Here is a 24,056-nt window from a genome sequence, read left to right as displayed (position 1 = left end):
TCTCGCAGGTGGCTGCTGTGGGTCGACTAAGAAGCGCACGATAGTTGGCGGCTGGGCATGGGCCTGGTGGCTGGTTACCGATGTCCAACGGCTCTCCCTGGAAGTGATGACGCTGAATCCAATGTGTGAGATGGTGGAAACTGCCCAGGGTGTCCCATTGACGGTGACAGGTGTTGCACAATGTAAAATAATGAAGGTATTTTCAACCACCGCAATATTTATTCATGTGTATAGTACAGCTACTGACAAGAATGCCATACCCATGTATAGTGCATCCCCATTCATAGCCTTGAGCTGCGGTGCTAGGCCCAGCTCAACGAGTAAAGTATAATAGTGAATGAATAGTTCGTAACAATGTTTGATATTATTTTAATTGATTTCATATTAACCAACGATATTCTTAAATTATCAATTAACTAATTGTTTCAGCTCTTCAAGATCAATGATACATTGCGTTCAGTTTTTTATTAGCTTTGCAGTATATGGTGGTACAGCATTATATTTTGAATTATTTCTGCTATTTGAGTCGTAACAGTGCTTTTTCTGGATCATATAAATTAGATGAGCAGAGGTTAACATAATATAATCAGAAAAGCACTGTAATATCAGTAAACAGACAAAGGGATATAACCTCAAATGATCATATGATTGTACACATATAAAATTGAATTCGAATTGTATATAGGGTGGACGGCCTATCGGCCCTCCAGTTATTCTATTAGTTTGATTCGATTTATCTACACACTACAGTAATCTAATATAATTTTTTTATATTCCTTAACTAACACACTACACACACAAAATAATACACCATGACGTTAAATAAAGGAATGTATGTACATCATTTTTTTTTTACATTTCGACTGCTGGTTGACGAAGTATTCAAAGTTTATCAGTTTAATCTGTGGCTTGATTGATCTGCCTGCCAGTCTGCATGAAGTTAAAGCAGTTTGAGTAAATCTCGTCTCACTTGACTACGATTTTTTAATCTATTATTTCTCAAAGTACAATAAACCTAATTAGGTGACATTTTAATCATTTATAGGCAAAACATTGTTCTTTCAAACTACTCAAAATTTAATGAATTCCGTTCTTCATGAAAAAAGCTACAACAATTTGACTTGTATATTTCCGTCTATGAAAAATGGTTTAAACTTGTCATTTGCCGCTTTAATTTTTCATTTTGCAACCGATAGTTTTGACATGCGTTGGAATGTATTTTAGAAGGCTAATTTAAAAAGCAGTAGTCATTATTCATCATCATATATTATTAAAAATAAAAAATATAACTTTTTTCGTACAGAGTTTAGTAAATTTTGAGTAGTTTGAAACAATAATTAATAATAATGTAAAAAAAATAAGATAATTTGGTTCATTGTACTTCAAGAAATAACAGATTGCAAAATGGTAGTCTAATAAGAAGCGATGTACTAAAATTGTACTTTATACAGTCTTGATCAATCACAAATTATAGTAATTAGCCTTTCAATTAATCAACCAGTAGCCAAAATTTCAGAAATGTTGATGCATATACAGAAAAGCAACAACTGTTTTAACTTTCATGGATTGACAAAAAATCAATTTTTGATGTCCAGTACTGTACGAGTGACACTTTTGACAACAACAAAATTATAACATGAAAGACGTGAAATTCAGCTCAATCTTACGTAGGGTACTTCGCATCGAGTAACATATTCGATCTCTAAACTCACGCCAAAGTCACGAGTTCAAACCGCATCGCCTGGCAATTCACGAACAACCCAAAAGTGTTAAAATGATTATAATAATAATAAAACAAAGATATCGGGACGCTTAAGTTTACATTAAATCTAGCGTTCAGAATAATAAGGGCCTTAGTTGTGATTATCTATCCTCTTCATTGATTTTATGTTTGTATTGCTGCAGTTGAGTGAACCAATTTTCCGAAATGTTTCCAATGTAGTGCTGTAAAAGGTTGTATTGGATAGCAAAATTTAAAAAAACGCACCGAAAAATTTTAATCCAGCCGAGTTGATATATTAGAAAATTTATGAGGAGAATCGATCATTGCAGGAGGGAAGGATAGAAAGTCACCCAAATATCTAATATTTAATTCTTAAAAAATAATCTAAAGTTATCCATCATCCTACCACAGCGGAAAATATTCAAATTCAATTGCTGTTTTTTTAAACAAACAAAAACATATTATCATCATTAATGGCAGATGGCACTACCTTAATGTAAATACTCAACTCTTAGCAGCAGAGCCCTCCTCATGATAACCGATAAGCATTACAACGTAGCCCTAATTTAGCACTATATGCTAATATAGGGTTCATATTAAAAATGCTTAAAAGGCGAAATAGTGGGCTGTATGAGTACTAATATGGTTGCCTGCTAATGCTTATTATGACAGTATGAGATTGTTTAATATTTCGCTCGCATTTCTGACGAGACCAAATTAAATGGATTCAAAATTATAATTGATGCATTCTTTATTACATCCAGACACATTTTTTATTTGATTTCATAAATTGTGTTTGATATGCATGGATATTAATCTGTGTGGGATATTGTGAAAACTACCTTTGATTAGACTCGATCCGGGATATTCTGGAATATTAATCATGTTCCTGTGCTCCCTAGGCTGTGGATGAAATGATAAATGTTTCGGAAATCGGCTGTTGAAGTACTCGATCCGTGGATGATCCGAGCTACTTCAAGTGCATTCCCGAGCAGGAAAAAATAACTTATTTATACCAAATTCAGGTATGAAAATAGCATAACTGGCAACTTAAATATGGTATTAGTGAGGCTGACATAAGAGGTAAAATACCAAAAATAATACCTTAAAAATATTCTACGAATAACGAACTATTAAATAATGTAGTTATTACAATAACAAACGGGTAACAGACGCTTTTTTAGATGCCAGAATACCATATTTTGTTATTTTGAAGATCTTCTAATACCAATTCAATAACTCTTTCAGGTGTTATTGTCTAAAAACTGAAATATCACATTTTGTTATTTTGGTATTCATTTAATATTTTACAAAATATTTCGATAACTGAATACCAAAAACAAGGTTTTATACCACAAGCATACCAAAATCTGGTATCATACCACATTAAGATATTCATTTGTTATCGATTAGCTATAGGTTCCTGCTCGGGTTGTGCTGGTGTTCTTTTAACCAAATACAAGCGACTCCGAGTAGACAGAAACAAATCGTGATATTTTATCCGAGCAAGTTCTACTAGCTCGAACGCGAGTAAGAGAAAATAACTAATGAATACCTAATTCTGATCTGACACCAAAATTTGGTATTAACCAGCATGACATAAGAGGTAAAATACCAAAGAATAATACCATAAAATTACATGCAAAATACTTTGTGAATACCAAAAATTGATATTTGGATACTAAAAGAATACCTGGGTGGTATTCTTTTGGTATTGCATTATCATAATTTGGTATTGGAATGGTATTGTGGGATCATTTTTTTTGTATTATTTTTTGGTATTTTACCTCTTATGTCAGACTCATCCATACCAATTTAAGAAACATCAAGAATCAAATAATTAAAATTTTCATGATTATATCCCTTTCAAATTATTACGATATTTATTTTGAATTATTGCATCCATAATAACTCAACATTTACTGCAGTAGCTACTATGAAACATTTTTTTTTTTTTTCAATACAATAAAGACCCGATTTTGCCAGCTTTCCGCGCATCAGACTTTTATATTTGAATAATTTCACATAACTGTATTTCCAAATCTTTAACATTCATTTGATGATGATACTATATACAGGTATACTTTAGTGCAATGAGACCACTAAAATACCACAAGGGTTTCGTAGAACATTAGGGGGCTGACAAAATCGGGTTATTGCTGTATTTCTCTATAATATTTAGATGTAAATGCATGTAAATACTCTAAATTACCTTCCAAGGTGTCCTTCAAATTTATTTAGTATACATTATTATATATTTCTTATATTCAGTATAAATTATTACAGACATCTTGGAAAGTATTTATTACAGCATGCGTACAATATTTATAAGTCCTGTATGTGAACGACTTATTATCGTTTCTTTATTTTAGATTAAATATGACAAAGTAAGTTCGATGGCAACTTTTTCAATATTCTATAAATGTAATAGAAAGAGTGCACGGCCTTCAGTATTTGTGTCTATTCTTTCCCGCCGTAATCATGAATAATAAGCCATTGTTTATGGTATATTTTTTATCATGATTATGGTAATAACGAGAAGGTTACCGCAGTGAAAACAAAAATAAAATGCCTCGTTTTGATTATTACAAATAATGGATAGTAATTTCTAAACTCTCAAAACAATTACTGAGATTGTTGATAAAATTTACGTGTTGAAACTGATTTTCTATATCATTATGCTAAAAATTTTAATAAAAATAAAAGTTAAACGAAAATCCGGGTTTTAACGGATTTTTATATCCATCTTTTTACCATGATAATTTAGAAAAACATGTTTTTATAAATTGCAAAAAAAAGATTTTTTCAATCTTTTTATAAAAATCAAAACGTAAATTTGTGAAGTGGTGGTAAACTTTTCGTTGTTGCTTTTACTCTGAACTTTTTGTCTCACTCAAATTATTGTGGATTGCTTAGCAAATAGAGTGTTCATTGGAATCGAAATCACAACGTCACAATTCATTTGTCAATTAAATCAACATCTTCTTCTTATTTGGCTTTATTACATTCCTTCTAGGACTTTACGCCTGCGCTCAACATAGTGATGAAACTAACATAGGGGAAATGTCGGCTTCGGCAATACCTTAACCTATTATCGTCAAAGTCCTAGAGCACTCAAATTTGGCCAATAGATGCTCTGAAACACAATGTATCTACATGCCAAAATTAAGCTGTCAAGGACGCTGCTTACCCCCTGACAATAATAGAACAAGGTATTGCCGAAGCCGTCATGTACCCTATATTTGCAATATTCGTTTCTGCTATTTAAAGCAATCTCAAGATGATAACCATTCATCATTCATTACACGAATTGAAACACTAAAACAATACAGTATGGAAAAGTTGATTCATTGATACACAAGAACATCAAGTTGTCCGATCATTATTTTGTCATCAAACTCATTGAAGCTTTTTATATTTATTCTTTGATGTTTTTCCTTATTGCTTCATGTATATATTTATGTAAATCGATATTTGCAATTTTATGTAAATCGATATTTGCATTTAATTTTCTGCATGTGACTCATTAGGTTCATAGGGGAATGACCCCTATTTTTGAGTTGTGTTTAAATTTTTGGTTGATGATCAAAAATTAAAACACAAAACGTGAAATATTGCTTTTATCGTGTAGCAATCGTTACATCTATTCTTATGTTGCTATATATAATCCGTAGTAAGATTTCAGTAGTTAACATATTTTGTTCCCTTATTTTAGCCCTCTAGTTTTAAGTTGCTGTATTTATTTTATTACACGTATCGTTCTTATTTTTCTTGATTGTAGTGCCACCATTTAATGAATATTTTATTATTTCCACAGTAATAATTACATGAAAAAGAAATGAAAAATCTCACCCCCATTACCTTCCCATCCAATATCCGTCATTGTAGAGTTTCCGTTTCCGTTTTAGTTTTCCGAATTTTATTTTGCGGATTTTTTTAGTAAAGCTTTTAGTTGAGTACACTTTTGGTTCTATTGTTTTATTTTCTTCAAATATTTGGCTTTGATTAGAGAATGAGATAGAGGTAACGATTCGATATAGATTTAGCTGTGGCGTGTTTCAATTAGTTCTCAGAGGCAATTGTCTTCTTTCTTCAGAAATTTTTTTCGGTTCTCATGTGATGTGGTGTGATTTAGTCGTTTAGTTCTGCAACTAGATTTTGTTTTCTTTACGATAAATTCGGATCGTAAAATTTTGATAAGTTGAAGCAAAATTATGCGGATTCACTCCGAGATTAGTTCACCATTAATAGGCGGTCACTTGTTTTACCTGTGTTTTGCTGCAAAAAAAAGATTAGCGCCACAAGAATGCACCCACTTCTAAGTTAGAGACAGATCAAACGAAAATTAGAACAATCCAATTCTGTAGACGGCAAACGGGCCCTCCCGGACGGATAGCCGTATCTCATTCCCTGCGTTTTTTCATTTCTTTTTCTTGTAGATGATGAACGTCTATTATTTTCACCATCAGGCCGACGAGCTGCTCGGTACCGCCAGCGAACAATTCCTGGGCAAATCCGTGAAGGAAATCAAGATGACAATCCTGCAAACATTGGAGGGCCACCTGCGGGCCATCCTTGGTAAGCTTTGGGGATCAATAACGGCTATGAATTTATTTTTCTGGCTGACTTTATCACGGCATCCAATGTTGCTTCATGTTGAAAACAAATGTTACCAATCATGCCCCTCTCCCTCCAGTTCTATTTGTGAGGCATCTTAGTCCTGCTTAAGTCATTGCGAAATCAAAGAATCCACTGCATTCAACCAACTACCCAAATTCAAGTTTCAGTTTAGTATGAAGTATCAAAATTATCAGATCTCAAGTTCAACTTAATTAAACCCAGTTACATACTGACAATGACCTTACTGTTGCCGCTATATGGATGTCGTCAGCGTCATATATTTCAAAAAATGTTAGTCCCACTATTACGCTACACTTCTTCTTTTGGCTTTATTACGTCCCCGCTGGGACTTTACGTCGGCTCTCAACTTAGTGTTCTTTGAGCACTTTCACAGATGTTAATTGAGAGTTTTCTAAGCCTTGCATTAGTATTATTGTGTGGCAAGTACAATCATACTCTATGTCTAGGAAAGTCGAGAAAGTTTTCAACCCGAAAAGTTCCTAGACCGGACCGGAAATCGAACCCAGCCGCCTCCAGCATAGTCTTGCTTTATAATTGCGTCTTTACCGACTGACCTAAGGGACGCCTATGGGACAGTGGCTATGCTACACATTCTAAACCAATCAGCGAAAATTATCTCCATGTGACGACGTTGGTTGTCTCAGATGACCGTTGAGTGTATATTCTAAAAGAAGCAGTACATTTAGCTGCGAAAATGCGCGATGTTGTCTGTTTGCGGACTGCCGCGTGTTTACCTACCCATGTACACGGAGATGAAAAACTACCCAAAATGAAGTACTTTTCTCTCAATTCTCGGGTTCAGCCCAATAAACCAAATTTGAGTAAATCGTAGTAGTTTCCATTTAACACCAGCAAAAAAAAGTACTTACTCTTAAGTATGTTCTACCCAAAATTCACGTAAATTTGAGAATATGCAATTTACTCAACAGTAACTTATTGGGCTGAACTCGTTGTTGGGTATCGTTGGGTCGAATCTCTCGTTCCTTTTTTGACAACAATAATGACTGCAATGAGGCTCAACTCAAAATTAAGTAAAAAGAATTCAAATTTTAGGTTGTATTTTTTCTCCGTGTACAAGCAGTAGTTCTAGATGGGGATATAATCAAACACTAACACCGTTCGCTGTTGTTGTTTGTACGGATATACTGATAAAGGCGCTGCGACGCTTTGCAGTTCCGTTCTCACCGTCCAACTTTACAGTTGCCTGTCCACCAGTAGACGGGGTATTGACTATAATCCTATTAACTGCAAGAATAACGTGCAAAAATCGATTATGTTTTGTTTTGTCTCGGTAGTGCAATAGTACAACATTGTGCAGTTTGTTCTAGTTAGTGGAAATAATTGACTCGTGGGACAAACGGGGACTTTTGTGCAAGAAAGTTACGCTGACAGTCAGTCATAATGCAAATTTTAAATTTAGATTGGTCTCCAACAATGTGAAAGAGCATGTCAATCACCATGTGTCGTGCAATGTAATAGTTTTTTTTTTGTGTGGATCAATCTTATCATGAAAAAAATCGTTATGGCTGAAGCTTTGCTATTGTCATGAACGAAATGGTACAGTACATAAGCCAAAGTCTCGACAAACAACACCGGTCTGGGGAACGACAGTGTCTCCGCGATTTATGATAATGCCGCATTTTTATCTTATGATTGCTGCTGAAAGATACTGATGCGCGATATCGTCGTTTGATTGATTGATTATCTAAATTGACACTGCGCATTTCTTTTCGATTAAACATAATTGGGTGTTATAATTGCTCTTGATTCACATTAATTTAAATTGTACTCAACGCATTTTTTTTTTGCATCAACATGATATTTAACGAGTTTTAAATTGTCATCAAACGAACAGATCTAGTCTTTGTTGTGTAACATTATTTTTGAAAAACATAAATTTTAAGCTAGGGGTGCGACATATCTAAATATTAATTTTTGATGGAATTTTTTTAAATATCCATCAATCTTCATTTTATCTACTAAGCGTGTGTGCATCTCACAACAGTAAAGCAAAAAAATTCCTGTATCTTAGATAGAGTCACCTCCTTCTTATTATGTTATATAATAAATATAAAACTATTTGAGTAAAAACACAATAGAGTTTTCGCAGAGAATTATTTTCAGAAAATTGTTCACTACACAGGACTGTATCAACTGTATAAATGAAAATTAGAATCAATTACTTTACTTGACTAGATTTTTGTCAATGATTAGTTTGAATGCCACTAGACAAAACGCCATTAGACGGAGTGCAATTATACAAACGGGTAATTCAAACGAAATTTTAGTAATGATCCATACTTCGTTGTATTTTTGACTTTGACCAACTAATTAACAGCAATGAAAAGTTGACTAAACACTGTGTGTTATTAATTCACGATACTCAATCATTTCTTCAATATAACTCAAATGAACAAGTCATACCTGTGCGGCATAACAGTCTCATTACAATAGGAAATCAAGCAAATATGGGACTGTTATGCCGTACAGGGCAGTAAAAGGATAGATAATATGCAGTTTTAAAATATTATATCGGGGGGTGTTTGAATTATTAAATTTATCATAATTTTCCATACAAATGTCAACGACGGCTCTTAAGGGCCAAAACCTCCCCATGTAAAATGGACCCACAATTTTCTCCGATATTATATTTTATTATAGGGAAAATGTCTCTAATGTTGGCCTATGGATCTAAGCTTGGGCCCATCGCTAAAAATCTGCTATTTATCAATTTTATCTAGATGAACGCGTTATTTCCAAGTAGCATTGCAAGCAGGGTTACTTCCACTCACTTCGCTATAAAAAAAGTTTTTCGGAACTATGGAATCATTGGATGCTATTATGAAAGTTTGAACTTGTCAGAAACAAGAAGTGGTTGGAAGGTATGTATTTGACACATAAAACCTGCCAATTTCGCTTTCATTGCGTCACAATCAGCCAATTTATGACTCGTGAGCGTTCACTCAGAGTGAGCGCTCACGAATCGTAAAATCGCTGATTGTGACGCACTGAAAGCAATAATGACAGGTTTTATGTGTCAAACACCTAGTTTACAACCTTATCTTGTGACTTTCAACTACTAACTATCATTATAATATCTAATGATTTCATAATTCTGAAAAACAGTTTTTTATGGCAAGTGAGTGGAAGCAAGCCTGATTGCAAGTTTTATTAAGGTTTTAAAGCACTCTACAAGTCTAAATCATGGTCTCCAGAACCCTCATAAAACCCAAATTGTTACTTGGGTTGGGACGTTACTAATGGATATGTTTGGTTGCTATTTAAAATTTAGTCGATTGCTGAATTTATGTATGGCTCAAATTAGGGACACTTAGGCCGACAATACCTGCATTTCCCCTATTTGGTGAAGAATTACCCAAGGTACATGGAAGTAGGCGTGAAGCATCTCCCTCCTCACTAAGAGCGTCTACGTCATTTATTATCAGCTCCTCGTCGAAGATAGGCAAATTGTTGGCCAACTCTGGAGTGGCATAACTTCGTCAAATATTGTTCGATTTTGTTTTCTTCCAGAAGCAATCAACTGTGCGAAAATGAAACTTTCCCCTGCTACAGGTTCCGCCAGAGGCATCCTAGTAGTTCCGAGAGTGGCCAATGTGGTCATTATGACCCATTACAAGTCTATGGAAAGCCTATTCATAAAAATCCTTGAATAAAGAGCTGTCGTATGATATATTTTACCGAGTATAATATCTGATCGCATTCAGAAACCTCCAGAACCGATTGCATTGAATTTACCATATCTCGGTTGATTTCAAACCGATTTTAGTTCTTGTAGTAGCATTTGCTATGGAAAAAGTTCTACTTTCAATGTATTAACTAAAATTATAGATTTCAAATCGGCATCCTAAAAGTATCGCATAAGAAATGAAGGATGTATTCGATAAAAATGGCACACAAAATCAATGAACTTAAACTTTTAACTATTCAACCAAATTACTTGAAATTTTCAGTGAAGATTTTTTAGTCCATAACGTACACACTGTTGCCCAAGTATTCCCATCATAGGGAGACTTAGGCTCTGAACCATTTGGTGGATATTTTTAACTTTTGGTTAAAATTTGACAGATGGAAAGTTATCGATGATTCGAATATCGAAGGTTATTTCTGACAGACAAAAAGTTGATTGATTTTTCTATTGGAAATTTTAATCATATTTATAAAATTTTCTGAAGGCCTCGCATTATTTCTGAACCATCGCAAAATTCTTGAAATTATTTAAATATTCCATAATTGCTTTGAACTCCTTGAAATATTCTGCAATTTTCCTATAATAAATTAAACTGACATGAAGATCTCTTATCATCAACGAAGTTCCAGGAACTTCCCGAAATATGATGAAACTACCAAACAATCTATATACTTCTCTGAAGGTCTCTAGAAGTTCTTGAAGATTTCTGCACATTTTAAAAGATTTCGCGATTTTCTTAAACATAATCTGATCGTTGCTGAAGTTCCAGCATTTTTTGCAGTTATTTAAACGGCATTGAATACCATGAAACTTTCTTAAAATGATCTCACATTATCCTGATGCTCATGTAATCATGTTTTTCTTATGTTTCTACAATTTAAATAAAAGTCTTGGTACTTTGATGAAGTTTCGGAAATTCCCTGAGTTTCTTGGAACTACTCAAACATTTTTCAATTTCCTTGAAATAGGGGAAATGGATGCAATGTCAGTCTAAATTCCCCTAATTAGGGCCCATACAAAAATTCACAAAGCGATTAAATTTTCAATAGCGACCAAAACCATCCATTAGTACCATCCCAATGACGTTTTCATCTAGATAAAATTGATAAATAGCAGATTTTTAGCGATGGGCCCAACCTTAGATCCATAGGCCAACATTAGAGCCATTTCCCCTAAGTTTATTTTTTTATTTATTTATTTTTTCCATTCCTGAAGTACTCTCAATTCTATTGAAGTTCTTGAACTGTCAAAAATTTCTCGAAGTTTTTTTCTGAATTTTATTGAATTGACCGGAATTTATTGGAGCTTACGCATACAAATCTTCGATCTTCCCTGAAAGTCTGGAATTTCTTGAATTTCTCGAAGTTATGAAGTTATTGGAATTGCCATGGAAGTTCTTTAAAATGTCAATTTTCCTTATCTTCATATCTCTGAAATTATTTTGACTTCCCTAAAGTTTTCTGGATATCCCTGAATTTCTCAAATTTTATTAAAAGTTCCTGCAGTTTTCTGAAGCTTTTGTAACCGTTTTAAAAATCCTGAAGTTTGCCTGAAGTTCACAAAAATTGAAAGAAATTTTACGGAACTTTCATTTTGTTCCCGCAGTTTGCATATGAAACTTCCTGAAATCCTCAGTACTTCTTTTCATTCCTCAGACTCTCCTGAAGATCTCTATTGTTGCCTGAAGTTTACGGAACTTCCCTTTTGTTTTCCTAATGATGTTCCTGGAATTGTTCATAAATTAATGGAACTGCCCAGAAGATCTTTAAATTTCCCTTTAAACATGGATCTTCTGTCTAGCTTTCTTAATGTTTTTGAGTTCATTCCCTGAAGTTGTTTTACTATCCTTAAATGTTCGGAACTTCTTGATGGTTTCCTCTATTTTACTGAAATGGATCTGTCATAAAGTTCCCGAAACGAACCTAAAGTTTTAGGAACGTCCCTCAAGTTCTCACAGTTTTCCTGATATTAATGGAACTGCCCTAACATTATAAGAATTTACCAGAAGTTCACGTACCTTACTTATAGGTCCTGAATTTAATGGAATTGCCCTGAAGCTCTTGATCTTCGCTGAAGTAAATTTTCCTGAAATCTATTAGATTGCCCTGGAGCTGTCGAACGTTACTCTTAAAGGTCTTTAAACTTCCCCACATTTCTATCAATCACAACTTCTAAAGGATTCAAATTTTTTTTTTCTGATGATAATAGATCTACCGAATAAAATTCGACCAACCGAGCTTGATACATTCACATGCTAAAATATGTAATCTAGTAATCCAGATGGGCTTCCAAAAATGCCTTTATGCATTTTGGTGCACAACTTTTAAAAGATGAGCATACGAAGATCAAAACTTTTCACGAATTGACCACTTTTATGGATGTTCCGGATCTCCCAGAGGACAGTTTCGTGACCACCAGTGAGCGCATGCTTGTCCCAAATTCAAATTCATTTATGTAGCATCACAAGTGATTTAAAAAAAATCGCTGGCTATTCGGATCTTCCGGAGGACTTTTTCTTGAGTACCTGGGTATGTAGTTGAATCTTAACCTTCAATTTTTAGTCTTCGTGGTTAGATATATCAATATTGTCGAAAAAAAACAATCACAAAACTCTGTGATCAATTTCAGTTCGAAGTTCGACGATAAGTTTAGCAACTATCGGTGCGAAAGCCAAAAACGTAAATTCACAATCGTGATAGCAACGACCGGTGCGTAAACAAGTTGCTAACTAAAATAGCAATGGCTAAAGTTGTCAAACTAGCAGCCCAAATAGCACCGCATTGATGCGGGTGCTCTTTGGGACCATTTCTGCAAAAAAAAATAGTAAAAACTAGTAAAAATGGCTAATGTACCACTTTGACTCTTACGGTTCATATGTGCAAAGCCAGTTTTGAATCAAATGAGTTCAAATTTCAGGAGGATGATCAGATTTCGACCCGTTTGAACCCTGAGATACCAACATTGTGAAATTTCAGTCTATTGAGTAGTAATCTTCTAAACAAATTTCTCAATGAATTTCCCATGAATAAAAGATTAAATTAAATATACATCACATCCAAAGACCTATTCGATTACAAACATGATTTTAAACTCATTACTAATTTGCTGGAAATTGTATTTTCAGATCATTAAATATGTTTATGTCATAGCTTAACAAGCACTGCCGTAATTATAATAAAGTATGAGTTTACGATTAAACTGAAGAAAAAAACTTTTTATGACTTTGACATACATATTTCTTAGGACAGGAAGCCATTTTTCCCATCATAGATTTGACCATCAGAAACGCGATTAAGTTATAGAAACTGTTCTTGGGAAACTTGACTTTTATCAATGCAACGCCTGATATATGATATCATTCTTGCAAACCGGCTTGCCTGTGAATTTAGTGCATTCTATATTGCTACCTTTCGGGCACGTTTTCCTTCTAATCGATTGCAATCTGAGCAACTTCTTTGCAAAGTCGCAGTGCATCATGTACGTAGCAGAAATGATAAGTACCTACATTGTCAGCTGTCCAGTACAGTGCAATTTATTTTGCCGTTGGCATTGATTGCATAACGTTCCGGCAACCGGTCTTTCTTAGACGTTTTTAAGTCGTTTGACTCGAACAGCTAATAAATACATGACTGCACTGTCAGCAGCCCTCGAATGTATAGTGAAACATCTAATTACTTAGGTACAGCTTAAAATCAAAAATGTCTTTTGTCTGGATGGGTACTCTCAAGTTGACCATGATTCTGACTGGGACATACGTGGTTGTTACAAGGTAATGATACGACTTACATCTGGTCCTTTACCTAGCATCATCAATTAATTATGGCGCTGAAAATGTGTATCATCGTCGTACCTTCTCACCTTACAGGAACTCTTACAGTCGAGGAAGTTTACAAAGATCGCGACCAGTTCGCTGCGCTGGTCCGAGAGGTCGCAGCACCTGACGTTGGTCGTATGGGCATCGAAATCCTCTCGTTCACCATCAAGGATGTCTACGACGATGTGCAGTATCTACAATCTTTGGGTAAAGCACAAACTGCCAGCGTCAAACGAGATGCCGATGCCGGTGTTGCTGAAGCAAACAGGTAGGATAACGATGTTCGTATTGCATCACGTATATGACGGTTTCTATTTATTCAGGGATGCTGGAATTCGAGAAGCTGAATGTGAAAAGAGCGCTATGGACGTTAAATACTCAACAGACACTAAAATCGAAGATAATGCTCGAATGTACAAGTTACAGAAAGCCAATTTTGATCAGGAAATCAATACGGCGGTAAGATAAATGTTAAATTCACATCGCATTATACTGAAGTCCCGTAAAATTGCACTTTAGAAAGCCGAATCTCAACTTGCGTATGAGCTACAAGCTGCTAAAATTCGCCAAAGAATCCGTAACGAAGAAATTCAAATCGACATTGTGGAACGTCGCAAGCAGATCGAAATCGAAACGCAGGAAATTGCCCGAAAGGATTGTGAACTGACGGCGACGGTGAAACTCCCCGCTGAGGCAGAAAGCTACCGTGTTCAGACGATTGCCGAAGGAAAGCGTACTCAAACGGTGGAAAATGCTAAGGCCGATGCGGAAAGGATTAAGAAGATCGGAGCTGCAGAAGCTCAAGCAATCGAAATGGTAGGTAAGGCGGAAGCCGAACGAATGCGGATGAAGGCCAATGTGTACAAACAATACGGGGATGCTGCTATCATGAACATTGTGTTGGAATCATTGCCAAAGGTATGACGTAGAATGTTTAGATTGAAAAGTTCGTTTCTTAAATGCATATCTTTGACAGATCGCGGCTGAAGTTGCAGCTCCATTGGCCAAGACCGAAGAAATTGTGCTAATCGGTGGTAATGACAGCACTACAAACGATATTTCGCGCCTTGTCGGTCAACTTCCACCAGCAATCAACGCTCTTACCGGTGTGGACCTGTCCAAGGTCTTAGGTAAAATACCTGGGGCAACGGCATAATAAACAAACGATAACGCTAATCGACCGTTGAGTTCGTTCTAGAAAACAAAAATACGATCACGTTTAAAAAAAAGTTTTTTTTTTCACACAAATCAAGCATCGCTACAATGTAAATTACTGAACAAAATGGACATCCACTAAACAGAAACATTAGTGTGCTTGACTATACATCCAAACCTTTATCTGTTTCGAGTGTTACCAGTGAAATGAAAATTTTCACATATCCGGATTTTTTAAACCACAGAAAGATGAAAACAATCAATAACAAAAACAAAATAAAACCCTGTTTCCTTAGGGTTAAGCACAAAAAAGTAACCTCAACGGTCAGTTTAATCCACCATTAGAGCACACACACAAGAATACTGCATAGAACATACAATATAATTGCAAACATTAAAGGGCTGCCTGCTGGATTTTTCATATAAATTTTATGGATTTCTGCAATATTTTCGTTTGTTCTATTTCCAACATATTTTTTTAAGCGTCAATTTACAATTTGCAACTTTCGCAAAATTACGCCTTTATGTTATGAACAATACAATTTTTTTTAATTCTTTAAAGTTTGTATTTATAATAAAGGGTGGAACGAACAAATAGCAGTCACACAAAATTGTTAATAAATTATTCATCTGTTTTATGTTATTCTGGTAGCTTACTCTCGCATGAAGCCCTGATATTATTGAGTTGACTCTATGCTTTGCCAAATACAATACACAACCAAGATCTGGCCAATACAGCTTAGGGTGTCAGTTTGTAATAAAAAGTAATGCACATTTGTTCAAACACTGCCCGACCTAATATTTATCTTGAAATTTTCGCCTGATTTTTTTTTTTTTGCTTAAGTTGTCCTGAACTGATTTCCAGAAGAGAAATAGTTCAGGACAACTTACGCAAAAAAAATAGTTGAAATTTTCAAGAAAACTATTTGGTCGAGCCCTGAACTATTTCTCTTCCGGTTGCAGTACAAAATTCATAGCCAGGAAGCTGTTTAAAATCAGCTTTCACGAAGAAAGCTTTGAATTTAATAAATGCACGTGCAGAATTTTGAAAGACTAGTACTCTTGTTTGGTAACTTCTTAAAATGAACTGCAAAATTCCAAAACCAAAAATGGCAAGAGATTTCGCAGACACACACCTTTGAAAATCAACGTTTGTTATTGTCAAAAGTGCACACTAAACAGAAATGCACTAAATTTGAGTTGACAACTTTTTACTCATTCCACCCTGTAATAAATTAAAGGTCTGTATCCACAATAGTCCGGACACATCAAAACTTAAGTAAAACACAAATATCGCATTATATTTCAATTGTAGTTGTTCATTTCAGATTCATGGGATATGTTTTAAAAATTCACAATTCAAAAGTTATTCGGTATTTGCATAAAATTTTCGAAGAGAATCGATTAATGTGCATTGGGCCTTTTGAATTGTTAGCTTGGAATTATTTTCTTTTGTCATCCACAACAGCTTTATTCGTGTATCTTGCAACCTAAGGCTGCCTCGAACTGAGTACAGACTTAGGGAAAATAATAGCTCGGAACGAACCTATGTCAGGAACGACTATCTAGCCTGGTCATGGCGCACAAATGGTTCACTTACTAATAACTTTTCACTCAGTTGTAGAAATGTATACAACACTCTAAATATTTCACACATTTTTTTGTCAAAAATTCATGTGAATGTGTTCATAAAATACATGTGCCCACACATTAACACGGAGCACTCAGACTTGCATATGAAGTTTATATGGGTACTCAGTGAGATCTTATTGTACTCTATCAATTATGTCAAGTTAAAACTAAAACGCTGTCCAGACTGGAGAGTTATAACATGTTATAACGGTTGTCAACTAATTTCAAAACAGAAACCACCATCAAGATAGCGCTATAACATGTCATAACTCTGTAGTCTGAACGTACTATAAGGCTGTGTCCCAATTGTAAGTTAAAATTTAACTCGTAGTTAAAAGTAACAGCTGGAAACTTATCGATTAATCCTGTTATCCGAGTGTGGATATTTCTGACCGGAAATCTGGTCGAAAATCGGTGGATCGATAACACAGGAAAAATAACTTTCTAAATATCACTTTTAACTCGGGCTAAATTTAACTCGGCAAATGGTACACATCCATCAATTGAATGAACAGTTCCAAAGATCCAATTGAGTGAATATTTATTAACACAATAGCAATTTATGTGGTTAACTGTGTTTACCAGGCAAGAGTCTGGTCAACCAAAAATTTCAAGCATGAATTTTCAAAAGGACGTATCTGATTTTGTAAACAAAGATTCAAACGCTATTTTTCGAAACTCTTAGCTCGGCCGCAAACCGACACCATCAGGTAGAGTAAAGTTTTCCCGAAAATTATGATGGTGTTAGTCTGCGTGGGTTCAAATCTCAGCCCGGGCATGTCACGAATGACCCAAGAATGTGACTAGGTATAATTAAAAAAAAAAAAAAGATTGTTAAAATTTGTATTTATACCAAAAATATTGACAACACCGGAACTACTGGATGAAACCCCAATTTGGAACTACTTTTTTACTTGACAGATTGTTGAAATTTTTACGTGTAGTCAATCTTCTAAAGCACTCTAATTTACCGGGAAACAGACCAATCATTAATAATCATAAGTGCTTACCGGAAATATGGTGATCGTACTTGTATGACGATGAAATGCAGCGCAGTATTTCGAAAAATCTGCCAACTTGTTTGGATTGCCTACTATTCTAGATTAACATTTCAACTGGTCCTATCTGCATTGATGGAGTCATTAAATCGGTTTTCTCTTTCGATAACTACGCCCATCCAAACACATTTCGAATTACCACATAGAGATTTCTAAAGTATGATTGTGTCATTGATTTGTGTTCATCGGGAAAATTTTCCGCTATGATTTTTTTCCCGATGAAAACATTTTGCGTATACGTATACGTGACGTAGTGTGTGTACGATAAACGTCAGCAATCTCTATAGTTTGATGATGGATGGTATTAGCTGTGTTTAATGACGCAGCTCGCACTCGGTCAAAGATGGCCAGACTTACTCATTATTTTCTGTCAAAAATAACTGTCAAGCCTACCTCGAGCGACTATATACGAGCTTATTCAAGCTTGCTCAAAGATCACAAAGAAATCACATCGCATTCGGTTCAACTTTGAATGAATGAACACCAGCACAGGCAAGGAACGCCAATAAAGAGATAGCAAGTTGTTGCGATATGTTTCGATCTCTCATGAAACAAAGCTATAATCTCGAATGAATACAACAGGGACTACTCTTACATCTAAATTAACGAAAGAGAATGTCGTTGAAGAGAATAGATCAAGGCAGATGGGACCATTTGAAATGTTAATATAGTATTGCATCGGTTATTTTGTAATATTGATGTAAGCGTAAGAAAATTATCGAAGATTTTATTCTACAATACCAGCAACATCCTTACTCCTTAGTGTTTGCAAAACATCAAAAAATCAAATCTCACCAAAGATCAAGATCATGCTTGATTTTCGTAGACAAAAATCAACATTCAAACAACTGTGTTGATATTGCAAGCTATGATACCGCAGTTAGGAATATCGAGCTAACAAAACTCACCAGCTGCAAATCTCACCAAACTGTGGTTAGATTGAGTTTCATGATTTTTACTTTACACTCGAGCGCAGCAGGCTGGCAGCAGTAGCTTCGCGTCTACCATCAGTGAAGAGTAAAGAGAGATAGCATTATTATATCTTCTCTTTCTAAGAAAACGAGGTTCAACGGGAAGAGATGAACTAGCCTATGGCTAAAAATCTCTCAAATAAAGAATAAAAAAAAAAAGGTGCAACGGAACCATTTTTGCGTCGATTCAACTCTCAGCTTCAACTTTACACGCTGTGAATAGTCTCGCAATATTAAAGGAGCTTGTAAAATCAATATTTAGCACACAGCAAAAACATGTAATTTTAATCAACGGAATTCAAGCTGATGTATGAAATAATAATGTAATAGCCAATGGATGTAATTTTGTTCGCAAAATCGATGTACATCGTACAACGTAATATTACACAACCGGCGGAATGATCTCTGTATCACGCGTATGACAGCGGAAAAATATCAATTTCTTCTTTTCCTTTTTTAACGTCGGTCTCTGTTCCGCAATCTAGTACCAATCACCGACGTACATCGATTGCCATCCATTGACGGCAATCGAATGTGCTGGAAGGCAGCTTCCACACCTGCGTAGGATATCGCACCCATTCAAACACACATGGACCGGGACCAACGGCTTTACTTCCTTTCCGAAGGAAGACGTGACCAGAGATTTTTATGCCTTCAGAAAAATCCCACCGGCCTCGGCTGGGATTGAACCCAGACCCATTGGGATGTGAGAAAGCAGTCATGCTTACCACTACACCACCGGCGCCGGCAAAAAGATCAATTTGCAAATGATTATGTCATGATTATGCCATGATCCTGAACGATAGATAAGTACCCCACCATTTTTCATTTTGCTTCCACATAAGGCAAAAAAATATAAAAAAAGCCGGAATTGGCATAAGTCGTGTTCATAATTGCACTGTAATCAGCAAATCGGGTCAGATAACTTTGCATTAGTTTTGAGATATATATGTGAACCCTTGGTTCGAAATTGTTATAACATTATAATAGTTAGTTATATGTGTAGGTGATACTTATTATGATAAGATTATCACGATTCTTTATCCTTCAAATTGATATTTATTGTATCATTATGATGTGCAGTCAATATTTCCTACGAAAAATACCACAGGCAGCCCATTTATTTTTTTTAAATAAAATTTCAAACAAAAATCATGATTGCATTGTTTCTTTCACTAAGTTGGCAATACGCTACCACCAATCCAGATTCGTCGGATAAAGCGAGGGTAGCTACCAATGTTCTATCAATGCTATAAGGGTTCATTTTTTATTATGTAGGTCTTTATTAGTTTAACTCAACACGATTGTCATACCCAATTTGCGAATACGAACAGAACATATACACTGAACATACGACATCAAACAAACAAAACTACTGCCAGTAAGGTCAAAAAAAAAGAGATGCCATTCGAAAACATTTGATTTCTATTGTAACACACCTTTGCTTCTCAATCCACTATTTTTCACTAGTATTTAACTAATTGTTGTGTTTGTATAAAGTCTATACCATTGGGCATTTACCAATGAAAGTAACTGTCACAAGGAAGCACCCATTAAATGTGAACTTTTTTGTGTTATGAATGTTTTTCAACCCCCTTCAAATATAGATAGCCATTTACAGGAGCGAAGAGTATCATTGAAACGAATAATGAAAAAAGCACGATAATGCTAAAGCAAATAATTCCTATTGTGTTCAACTTACAAACGATAATGAAATCATTCGTATTAACACATTCGACAGAAATTTTATCTGGAAAATTCGCAAAGCATTTAATGATCTATCAACCCACATTGTAAATCTAAATACAAATCGTAACCCTTCTTCCACATTCTACCCTCTTCTGTTAACTCATTTCGTTTGGTCCACATTAATTCTATAACTATACGACTATTCTCGAAGCCAACTTTTTTCTCTCTTGTAAGAAACAAACCTGTAGAAAAACATTCGTAAGATAGCGAATCCTCCTATATGTAATAGTTTACCACAGAAGCAAATAGGTAACCAAGTATGTCAGTAGAAATCAATAGTAAATGCGAAATACAAAAGCCCCTCCATCAAAAGAGCAGGACTTCGAAATTACAAAGATATTATAAACTAAAAGTCGTCACTGTATTAAATGTCTTTGTCTTAAAGCGAAAAATACACAGTGAAGATCAAAATTTTCTGTTACTCCCCTACCAACCTAAGCTATGCTTGAATCAGATAGTACACAGCTAATGAGAGTAACTCAGAGAATGAGTAAAATTTTTTGCTGTCATTTTATCTCACGCCAATTTTACTCAGTTTCGTAAAAAGTGGAGCTACTCAGAGTTCTCAGAGTAACTATGTCAAAACTTCAAAACTGAGTCAAATTTGCAAGAGAAAAAAAGAGACTCAGTCTCTGAGTTACTTTCATCTCCAGTGTAAAGAACATCGTACCATAGCATTCTTAGAATACAAGTTGAATTTCCACCGCATTGCTACTTATAGAACGTCTAGCGAAATGAAACACATTCTGCTTCAACAAATCAGCATAGCAGTATCTTTAGCTAAACTTCGGATTACAAAGCATTGCATGCATAACCTCTAGGACCGTACAAATTTGCCGAAAAAAAAACATTCAGCAAACTTGTTGTCATTTCCGCTGTAGTAAGCAAAATGAGTCGAAATTACATTGTACCCTAGTGCAAAATCCACAGTGAGCCGATTTCACAACCAACAATGAGGAAATAACTAAGGGAAAACAGAACCTAGTTGCAGAAACAAATGTATATTTTTATACTCCTTATATATTAAAAACTAGGTGAAAAAATCAATATACAAAAGGAAAGATATTGAAATCATATTTTTGAAGTCGTGTAGAATTAGAATGTACTCTAACGAAAAACAAAAACTATATAGACACAAGCAGCAAAAGCATCTCTGCTATATACGTCAACCGGTAAGAAAACTATTTTGTTGTGTTCCTTACACGAGAGCTTTCTTTTCAACTAACAACTCGAAGATAAAACAACTAATTTAACACCTCTCTAATATTAATAGGATGTTACTACTTCACTAACTCACATACGTTACTACTAACACCAACTTTATTTGATATTATAAGTTTCTAAAAATTGGGGTGCTGGGTTTTATCTTTAAATAGAATATTTAAAAAAAAAGTTAACCTTTCATAACCAAAAAAAAAATTACACCTTTTATCGACACAGTTTCCCTACCTTCATTGAATGATCGATCGAGAACGAAAGGTTGAACCAAATATATATGAAATGCTTAACGGTGTTCCCATCAGTCCCTAACATGTTTTCCGAAAGAAGTGTGGATGTGTAATTCTGTTTCAAAGTAATCGATCATAATTATCTTAGAATTAAATTCACTGCAGGTTAGCAAAATTATTTTCGTCGAAACTAAACGAACATGTAATCACAGTAACAATGTTTATTTGACAATTTGTACTAAAACGAGAGTTTAAAGTGTAAAGGAAAACTTTTAGTAAATATATATTGAAAATATGTAACACGATCTAAATAAATCAGCATGTAAGGAGCAGGGTTAAGTTCATTGCTAAACCTTCGAAAGCCTTGGATAGTAAACATATACGCATTGATACTTCAACACAGTGAGATATGTGAAAATTGTGGCTTTTCACTTAATCAAATCGGACCCTGACCCTGAATTGGAATCTATTTTTTTTTCTTGCTGAATTTGTATGAGAAACTGATACTTCCGGTAGCGCTTTACAGCTAGAAATCGTGGACGCTAAAGGAAATCGAATAAAAAAAAGTTTTCGTACACACTAAGATTATTTTGCCGAAATCTGCTGAACGTTCGGTAAACAGTTCGGTTAATTTTTCACCGATTTCCTGTAATTTTTCAACGAACATCTGTGAAAAATCTCAGAAAATCTGTGAAAAATCAACCGAACTGTTTACCGAACGTTCAGCCGTTGAGATTTCGGTAAAATTTCACAGATTTCGGTAAAATAATCTAAGTGTGTACGTTAAGTAAGTGCTGTGAACATTATTCTTCGATGCCAAAATCTCGGCTGTACACGACGATAATGACAAAACAGTTTTCGTTACTATCTTAAAATGGAAATGAAGGATGCCATGTTGGGACTATAATATTTACTTCTAGATAGATCTAGCTGATCTGTTAGGCCCTTATTCTAGCTCTATCTAGATTTAACATGACATTTGTCATTTACAACAAAATTAATGAGATTTTGACAAAGGTTTTTGTGAGAGTAATTCTTTCAACGATGTCAAACATAATATTGTCACTCTAGTGTGGAATCTTTCAAAGTAAATGACAATAATCAGTACTGATTTGGTAGACCCAGCACACGTTTGCTTTTTGCTGCTGAAGAGAACAACACTAGGTCGATTAACGTCCTTAATGGAAGCGATTGCTCAGGACCGAGTCTAGTGGAGCCAAAATCTCGGTTCGGCATAGATTCAACGGATTGAAAAAATTGAAATTTAAAAATTGAATAAGATGGAGGTTCCCTCGGAAGTCGCCATTTTGGATTATAAAATAATGTCAGACATAAATTCCCTCTACACGTCACCCCCGTTCCCCGCTTATTGTGAAGAATCTTTCTTTGTTCGTATATCGGAAGTCTATTGGATTACAAAATGGAGTAACACGTTGTTGCGCTCCGAAAATACCGGAAGTCACCATCATGCATGTTCCGTAAAAAAAACTGTACATATAGTATCTGAATTATGTAGAGTATGTTCTGTAACTGAATAAAAAAATGAGAAGTAGCCCCAAATATTTGATAATTTTGAAAGTGCGATAAATTTCCTATAAAAATTGATCAAAAGTTTCTGATTTGAGTAGTTAAAATGATGATGATGATGATGATCCCATCTCCTACCCAAGGTTTGAGCTGGACGGTTTATCTTTATGATAATTAAGTATAATATAGATTAGCAAACAAAAACTAACTGGTTACAGTTACAGATATAAATTCCCATTACAGTTTACAGTTACTTTACAGCGATATAAATGTGAAAAAGCTTAGCTCTTGTTCGCCCTTTTGTCAACCTCAAATATTCACAAGTATTCTCAGCGATCAATAGTTCATGTATAAACAACAATTACTTTAAAATACTTTTTTTTAATTACTGGTTTTGGAAAATGGTCATTACATTTAGCAATAATTAACACAATGGAAACAAATTTACTGATCTACGGATCGTACTACTTGAAAAGTTAACAACACTGCTTCGGACGTGTATCATTCATCACGCAGCAGCTCAACACAGGCGATATGCGGTCCGGAGAAAAGGCTCCTCGCAAGCTTGTTACTGTGTTTACACTTATGCTATTTAACTAGCGGCAATGAGCTAGCTGCTAGCAAAAAAA

The 24,056-nt window shown here is 34.9% G+C and overlaps 1 protein-coding gene across 3 annotated transcripts; it reads left to right on the top strand.

Moving 5' to 3' along the window:
- On the top strand, nt 1–22,229 carry Flo2 (flotillin-2). Of its 3 annotated transcripts, XR_010518771.1 has the most exons (7): nt 1–196; nt 6,163–6,301; nt 13,939–14,155; nt 14,211–14,346; nt 14,407–14,805; nt 14,864–18,044; nt 18,076–22,229. XR_010518771.1 is itself a non-coding variant. In XM_065237056.1 (6 exons), the coding sequence occupies exons 1-6, from the start codon at nt 107–109 to the stop codon at nt 15,041–15,043; spliced, it is 1,131 nt and encodes a 376-aa protein (XP_065093128.1). In that variant the 5' UTR covers nt 1–106; the 3' UTR covers nt 15,044–22,229. The 3 variants fall into 3 exon arrangements, 2 of the variants coding, with proteins under 2 accessions (XP_065093128.1, XP_065093127.1); XM_065237056.1 differs by having other exon boundaries at nt 6,193–6,301; nt 14,864–22,229; XM_065237055.1 differs by having other exon boundaries at nt 14,864–22,229.
- Nucleotides 22,230–24,056: the final 1,827 nt, after the last annotated feature.

This window comes from Ochlerotatus camptorhynchus, unplaced genomic scaffold, assembly GCF_037179485.1.
Source record: "Ochlerotatus camptorhynchus isolate MF236.1 unplaced genomic scaffold, CSIRO-AGI_Acam_v1.1 ptg000586l, whole genome shotgun sequence".
In the NCBI taxonomy this organism is placed as follows: Eukaryota; Metazoa; Arthropoda; class Insecta; order Diptera; family Culicidae; genus Ochlerotatus; species Ochlerotatus camptorhynchus.
This window is presented reverse-complemented; position numbering and strand designations above follow the sequence as displayed.